The sequence below is a fragment of the Prosopis cineraria genome, unplaced genomic scaffold (genome assembly GCF_029017545.1).
Source record: "Prosopis cineraria cultivar Desert tree isolate PC_DT_omini unplaced genomic scaffold, ASM2901754v1 PC14, whole genome shotgun sequence".
NCBI classification, from domain to species: Eukaryota; Viridiplantae; Streptophyta; class Magnoliopsida; order Fabales; family Fabaceae; genus Prosopis; species Prosopis cineraria.
In genome coordinates this window covers 9890050-9897629 of record NW_026555345.1, presented here as the reverse complement: position 1 = coordinate 9897629, position 7580 = coordinate 9890050, and the positions used below count along the sequence as shown (strand labels likewise).

The 7580-nt window shown below is 33.3% G+C and overlaps 1 protein-coding gene across 1 annotated transcript; it reads left to right on the top strand.

Annotated features, from left to right (window-relative positions):
- The first annotated feature begins 2079 nt into the window (after positions 1–2079).
- Positions 2080–6432, top strand: LOC129292564 (ankyrin repeat-containing protein ITN1). Its single transcript, XM_054930129.1, has 4 exons — positions 2080–2364; positions 2502–2986; positions 4324–4733; positions 5174–6432. Exons 2-4 carry the CDS (start codon positions 2524–2526, stop codon positions 5999–6001), a joined length of 1701 nt encoding a protein of 566 aa, XP_054786104.1. The 5' UTR covers positions 2080–2364; positions 2502–2523; the 3' UTR covers positions 6002–6432.
- The last annotated feature ends 1148 nt before the right edge of the window (positions 6433–7580 follow it).

Sequence of the window (7580 nt, the reverse complement as noted above, 5' to 3'; positions counted from 1 at the left end):
CTAAAACGAGAGAAGGCTTGAAAAATCGAAGGATCAGACCAACAACATGAAAACAAATCTAATGGTAAAGACAAGAAGAAGCAGATACTGGAAAAAAACATTGGCGAAAGGAAGGAAGCTCACCAACTTGGAGAGAACACTCTCCTACTACCTTTACGCTTGGTCAAATTTTGTTGCCTGAAATTTTAGTTATAAATAATAGAAATTTTATGTCTTGCAATTGCGTTGTTAATTATTTCCATGTATTTTAAATTTTTTAACTAAACTTTTAATTTTTAAAGTGATATTTTCCCAACCAAAAAGGCACATTTTGTTTGTAATATTATATTATTAGGTTCAAGAACTTTTTCGCAGAGCCTAATATCCTTAAGTTAATTAAAGTGTAGAAGTATTTATTAATTCTTTTTAAGGGGGCGCTTTTTCTTGAGCCATTAAAATAACTTAACATCTAAACATGTACCCCAAATTTTAGGTTAAGAAGTAAAAATATTTAAAAACTTTTTTTGTTGAAAATTTTAATATTATTAAATTAACAATGATGCATGATACTTTTGCATCTAGAAAAAATCTCTCTCTCTCTGTTTTTTTTTTCATCCCTCTCCCAAACCGTTAAAATGATTTAATGTCCTTTAACATGGACCCCCAAGTGTTGGGTTAAGGAACAACAATACCTGGAACCCTTTTCCTAAAGAGCTTTTTAATATTCTTAAATTAACAAATATGCATGATACTTTTGCACCTGGGAAAAAGAAAAATTCTAAATATTTTTGCATTTTATATTTATTTATTTTTCTTCCTCTTCTTTTTTTATTTTAACAATTACTGTTAACAGATTTTAAGCAAATTTAACGGATGGGGGAATGATGCCTTTATAAAAAAAAAAATTTCATGGTATTCATGTATTATCATTGATATAAAGATACAAAATAAAATTTGTTTGAATATTTTTATCATTTAACCCTGTAATATTCAGTCAAACAAGGATCCCAGTCCTTCAATATCACTTTCCAAATCTGGGGTCCTTTAATCTCTGTTGCTTTTGGAAGCGAGGGAGCTTCCTGGAAACATCCCAACAGAGTGAAACCCGCCATCCACAAGCACACCTAACGTAACAATACTAACAAGTCTCTCTTCTCGGCAATTTCCGATATGGAAAATATCGTCTTCCTCGTGTCCTGGCCCATCAACTTGTCTGTTCATTCAGATCACATACAATGAATACAAAATTCAAACCTTAATACTCATAATAATGATAATCCTTCTATGAAAAACAAAGATTCATTTAGTTGGCAACGTGGAGGATTGTGTCTTGGTAAACAGAGTTAACCTTTTTCTTAGGGGTAATATATTTTTAAGTATCTAAGTTTTTTCCTTCAGATATCAATTTAATTCTTAAATTTAGTACATGTATAGTTCTAATTTTTTTCAGTTAAAAAAAATTATGAAGACTTAGTTGTATCATGATAAAAAAATTGTAAGGATAGGATTGTGTAAAAGATTGAGTTATTTCAGGTTCAAAAATTATATATATTTTTCATTTTTCATTTAAAAATCTGAAAAATATAAAAAAATTAAAATGCATTGTTTTAAAAAGTATTATTCAGTCATTTAAAAAATATAAAATATTTTTAATTAAATTATATTTTCAATAAGATAATTTATTATTTTAAATTGATATATTTTTTATATTTATTTTTATTTAATAAAGTGTCTACTTAAAATAAAGGAGTAGATTATTTATTTATTAAGAGTTTTTTTCCATAAAAAAACTCATTAATTAATTATAAAAAAACTGAAAATATTTTATATTTTAAAAATCTAATTCACAAAATTCTTCTTCTTATTCATTATTCTCCGTCTTTCTCTTCCTTCATAGTCAAGGAATCCGAAATCCATTTGAAATTTGAAACGTGAGATGTAACCGATCTCGAAATCAAGATGTTTTGTCAGGCAACGTGAAATGAAACCAATCTCGGGGAGAAAAACGACACAGATTAAAGAAGAAAAATAACGCAACACAGCATCGGGATAAGAATAATCCATCATTTATTACACACAAATTTATATATATAATTTCAATTTCAATTTCATTTTTTTTTTCTCAGTGAAAAATCTCAACTTGTCTTCTCTTCTTTTTCGTTCTTCCTTCCGCTTTCTTCTTTCCTGCTTTTCCCTCTCTACCACCACTTTTCCTTCTTCAACATCATCCAATCGTCTAACTAACATCACCTTCCTTCACTCTCTTTACCTACTGCTTTGGATTTTAGTATTTCACTCCCTTTTAGCTCTCAAGCTTCTTGCTTTATCTGTTTACCAAAGTCTTTCTAGTTCGCATACCGCGCAATCGTCTGGGATTTCTTCTGGGTTAGTAATTTTTTTCCCTTGAGATTTTGTGTGTGCTTTGTGATGATCTGATGGGAAATTTTAGTTATGGCTGCTATTTTCTCTTGAATTTTTGATAATTCGATTCTTAATTGTGTTGTATATTGGTGGATAAACAGGAGGTTAACAAAGAAGGGTCCGATGAGTTCAACTCCGAACCCACTTTCGGAAATATCCCCATCGCCGTCTCCGTCGTCCACGACGGCGCCGGCTTTGGTGCTGTCGAACTCCGGGAAGAGAATCGACCAAGCTGGGAAGAAGAAGTACGTGAAGCAAGTGACTGGACGGCACAACGATACCGAGCTTCACTTGGCGGCTCAACGGGGAGATCTCGCTGCCGTGAAGCAGATCCTCGGCGACATCGATTCTCAGATAATGGGGACTTTCAGTGGCGATGATGTGGACACAGAGATAGCTGAGGTGAGAGCATCTGTTGTGAATGAAGAGAATGAATTGGGAGAGACTGCTCTGTTCACAGCCGCGGATAAAGGACATCTTGATGTTGTCGAGGAATTGCTTAAGTATTCAAATAAGGAGACTCTTTCCAAGAAGAATCGCTCAGGCTTTGATCCATTGCATATTGCTGCAAGTCAAGGCCATCATGGTATAAGGATCTATACATATGTCTATATATTTACTAGTACTGAACAATATGGCTTATTCCTCATATTCCTGCATCACCAGGCCTCCTAGTTTTGTTCTAATTGTGAGAATTTTCTTGTTCTGATTTGGCTGTTCTAGTTTTGGGTATTAGAATTATGGGTAAATGAAAAATTTGGTTGTAGAAACATTTTACTAAATACCCTGTTACACTTTAGTCTTTGTATTTATTCCCTTGTATGAACTAGCCCTTCAAAGCTCACAAGTTATAAAACATGTATGTATGCTGTCTTTCAAATTAGGGTATGCATAATATTTGGTGCAACCGTGCAACAGTGAGACTAACTTATGGTGAGTTATCTTGAAGGATTGACTTTGTTATAGGATTCAAGGACATAAGTATGTCACCTCTTGTTTTGTTCCCTTGTATGAATTCATCACTTCAAAGTTTGTACCTTCTAAGACATGTATGCAATAGAATTAGCCACAACAATGAGCACATGGCTTAGCTGGTAGAGGCTTGTGCTAGTTTGACTGGTGGGTTTGGTTTGAGTTTTGAGTATGCAGCTGCGATAAAAATTTGCTGGGAGAGTTTTGCCACTATTGTGATCCTACCTGACTGCAACTTAGATTAGTTGCAATCAAATCTGGCTTTTAGGTTTAGGGTGGTTTGATACCAGATTCAGTCCCTCAAAGTGGAGTAAGATATTATACTCTGTGGTTCAACAGAGAGTGTAACTTGTGGTAAGTTATGAACTTTGAGGGTTTAGCTCATGTAGAGGAGTTAAGGACTAGGGTGAAAGGTAGTATGTCTTTTAGGGATAAAATTTTATATTTGCTCTATAAGTTATTTTCTAGTTATTTTAAAACATACTATTATTGGAAAACAAAAATGTTTCTAAAAATTGCATATATGAAGAGTTGTCATTTAGAAGCTAGATCTAAATGATTAGGCTTCATATTAAATCCTTGGGAGGAAAATTTTGGGATGTTATAAGAACATGAGTATGCAAATGTGTATGACGTCACTGTTTTGTTTATCAGTCACCGGACTTATCAATGTATAAACTAGCCACTGGAGATTTGAGAAGCCGAAAGCCTTTTTAATTTCTTAATCTTTTTCTTTTAAAGTGGTTTTCATTTCCTTGAGCATGCTGTTCTTAGGTAAGAAGGTGTTAAGGATGAGATAGTGTCAACATAAATTATACAGTCTAGAAGATGAGATGCTGTAAAAGAATACATCAAATGCTTCTATTTTTTGGAAATAATTTAGTGTTTCCATGTAATGGAAGTGCTATATTTTCTGGTCATCAATGTAATTGCTGGCAATTTTATTTGCAGCCATTGTCCAGGTTCTCCTAAAGTTTGATCAAGGATTAAGCAAAACATTCGGCCCATCAAATGCTACTCCACTGATATCTGCAGCAACAAGAGGGCACACGGAAGTGGTAAATGAACTGCTGTCGAAGGACGGTAGCTTGTTGGAAATCCCTCGGTCCAATGGCAAAAACGCATTGCATTTAGCTGCGCGTCAGGGCCATGTAGAAGTTGTAAAAGCACTGCTCGGTAAAGACCCACAATTGGCACGGCGGACTGACAAGAAAGGACAGACTGCCTTGCATATGGCTGTGAAAGGACACAGTTGTGATGTGGTTAAACTGCTTCTTGAGGCAGATGCAGCCATTGTTATGCTTCCCGACAAATTTGGTAACACAGCGTTACATGTAGCTACCAGAAAAAAGCGAGCAGAGGTAACACTGTTAATTGCTGAGCATTACATGCTTCATATATATATATATATAGGATCAAGGTGCAAAAATGTTCAAAAACTTTCTCTAGGAGTTTTGGGTATTTTTAAGTTAACAATGATTCATGGGCATCTATTAACTTTATAAAAGAGGCCAACTTTTTACAATTCGTTAAGATATTCTGACATTGACCATTTAATGGATTGGATAAGGTTGGCCTCTTTTATAAAGTTAATGGGCACCCATGCATCATTATTAATTTAAGGATATTAGGAATTCTTGGAGAAAAAGTTTATGGATATTTCATATTTGCGCATCTTAAACTATATATATATATATATGTAGTGACCTTACTTCCCCTGAAAGAAAAGTTATATGAGCTTTTGTTGTGAGTTTTTCAATGGATAAAGTTCTAATTTGTGCCTTCTCATTTTCCTTCACAGATAGTGAATGAATTATTGAGACTACCAGACACCAATGTTAATGCACTAACCAGAGACCACAAAACAGCTCTTGACATTGCTGAAGGTCTTCCGCTCTCAGAAGAATCTACGGACATAAAGGAATGCCTCTCTCATTTTGGGGCCCTTAGAGCTAACGATCTCAACCAACCAAGAGATGAACTGAGGAACACTGTTACTCAGATCAAGAAAGATGTTCACATCCAGCTTGAACAAACCAGGAAAACCAACAAAAATGTTCATAATATTTCTAAAGAGTTAAGAAAACTCCACAGGGAAGGAATTAACAATGCCACAAACTCGGTGACTATTGTGGCTGTGTTGTTTGCTACGGTTGCTTTCGCTGCTATTTTCACTGTACCAGGTGGTGATGATGATGATGGCAGTGCAGTGGTAGCGAGCAGTTCGGCTTTTAAAATCTTCTTCATCTTTAATGCTATTGCACTTTTTACATCCTTGGCTGTTGTCGTTGTTCAAATTACCTTGGTTAGAGGGGAAACTAAAGCTGAGAAACGGGTGGTGGAGGTGATTAACAAGCTGATGTGGTTGGCTTCTGTTTGTACTTCTGTTGCATTTATCGCTTCCTCTTACATAGTCGTCGGTCGGAGGAATGTGTGGGCAGCGATTCTGGTTACAGTAGTTGGGGGAGTGATAATATCTGGAGTTATTGGCACAATGACTTACTATGTGGTGAAGTCCAAGAGAGTCAGATCAATGAGGAAGCAGAAATATGCCAAAAGAAGTGGATCCAACTCATGGCATCATTCTGAATTCTCCAATTCAGAGGTTGAACGGATTTACGCTCTTTAATCTCAAATTCGTGGTCCTGGCTGAAAACATCAGACCAAGTTATGATGAAAAACTGACAGGTGTTCGATATTTGCGCGCCACACCGTATCACTGCTTCTAGAGTGAAATAAGAAACTGTGTTGTTCACTATGCTGGAATATGTTGTTAAAGCTTGGTCTTCATTCTAGTTGTGTGTTGCAGAGCCTATAGTGCATCTTGATCGCCCAGGTAAAATAGATGCCATTTATGGTTTGTTGATACTGTGATTTGCAGAGAAAGAAGAAATCAAACAATGATCTTGTTCTCGATTTCTGATGTAACTGGAGATATCTTGGGGCTAATCAACACGGATGAATATTTCATGATGCATGATGTGTTCATTGTAATAATTTGTGATGTGAGATGAAAATCCGAGCTTGCAATATATGATTTTTATTTCCCCCTTTTGGTTACCAAGTTCAGGTAATGATGATGATGATCTGGTGCTACATCAGCTTAAATTAATGGAGTTAAATGATTTGTTTGGATTTTAAAGGGTGTTAGAGCTGATAGAGGGATTAATGGAAGGAGAATGACATTAATTCAAATTATGTCTCAACTAATTTTAAAATTTGTAAGTTTGGCTTGATTTTATAACTTGTTTCAAATTTTAAGAGAGAGAATAAATTTATTTATTTTTCAATCATATTAAAATTTAAAAAAATAAATTTAAAATTTATTAAAATAAAGTTGTAAAATTTAAAATTGGATTTGTAAATTTTTGAAGTTTGGTATTTTAAAATTGGTTGGAATTTATTTGAATTTTTTCTTTTTGTAAAATATAATTTTTTATTAATGTTTGTTCTACAGTAAAAGAAACAGTAACATATATATATATATATATTTAAAATATCAGTAATGCTGAGGTGTCCTTATATGTCGTGCAGGAGCATACTCTAGTTAATTCTTGTAGGACTTATCTGTCATTTTCTATACTGTTTTTGAGAATGAGATTTATGGGAACACAATCTTTAATCTTCACCAAGATAATTTAAAGGAAATCTTTCACCAATCATCCAGAAAGGTCTCAAGGATTTCAAGAAATTTTTGTATGTATTTGATACATCATGTTATTCATGTTTTGTTTAATAAAAAAAATGTCATGCATCAGTGTTATTTTGTTTTAAATTATTATTTTTAATAATCTTATTTTTATAATAGAATCTTTGATTTCTTTTTTTAATCAAAATTAATTGTAGAATCAATTTATATTTAAAATCATTTAACATAATATGTTTTTATTAAACAAAATATAAATGACATGGTGTACCAGATATATATTTTCTCTTATGATATTTCAAAGGTTATTCCATTTGTTGTGAAGCTAAATAAATTAGTTTAGCTTTTCATATTGATGGGATTGAATTGAAGTATTGAGTTTAATATGCTTTAAATAAGTTCTCAAATTCAAATATGTTAATAAAAATATAAAAAATTACCTTAAAAGATTTTTCTCTCATTTTGAGCTCTTTTTTTTCCTTTTTTGAAATGCAAAGGCAACAATAAAGATTTTTCTGTTTTTTTTTTTTTCAAGAGGTTGATAGACTTTAAATCACTGTAA

Bases quoted from the DNA above. Each gene is read 5' to 3' on its own strand.
- LOC129292564 (XM_054930129.1), top strand. From the start codon at position 2,524: ATGAGTTCAACTCCGAACCCACTTTCGGAAATATCCCCATCGCCGTCT. The intron at 2,987-4,323 runs GTATAAGGATCT...TTTTATTTGCAG, and splicing joins TGCAAGTCAAGGCCATCATG to CCATTGTCCAGGTTCTCCTA. The intron at 4,734-5,173 runs GTAACACTGTTA...TTTCCTTCACAG, and splicing joins CCAGAAAAAAGCGAGCAGAG to ATAGTGAATGAATTATTGAG.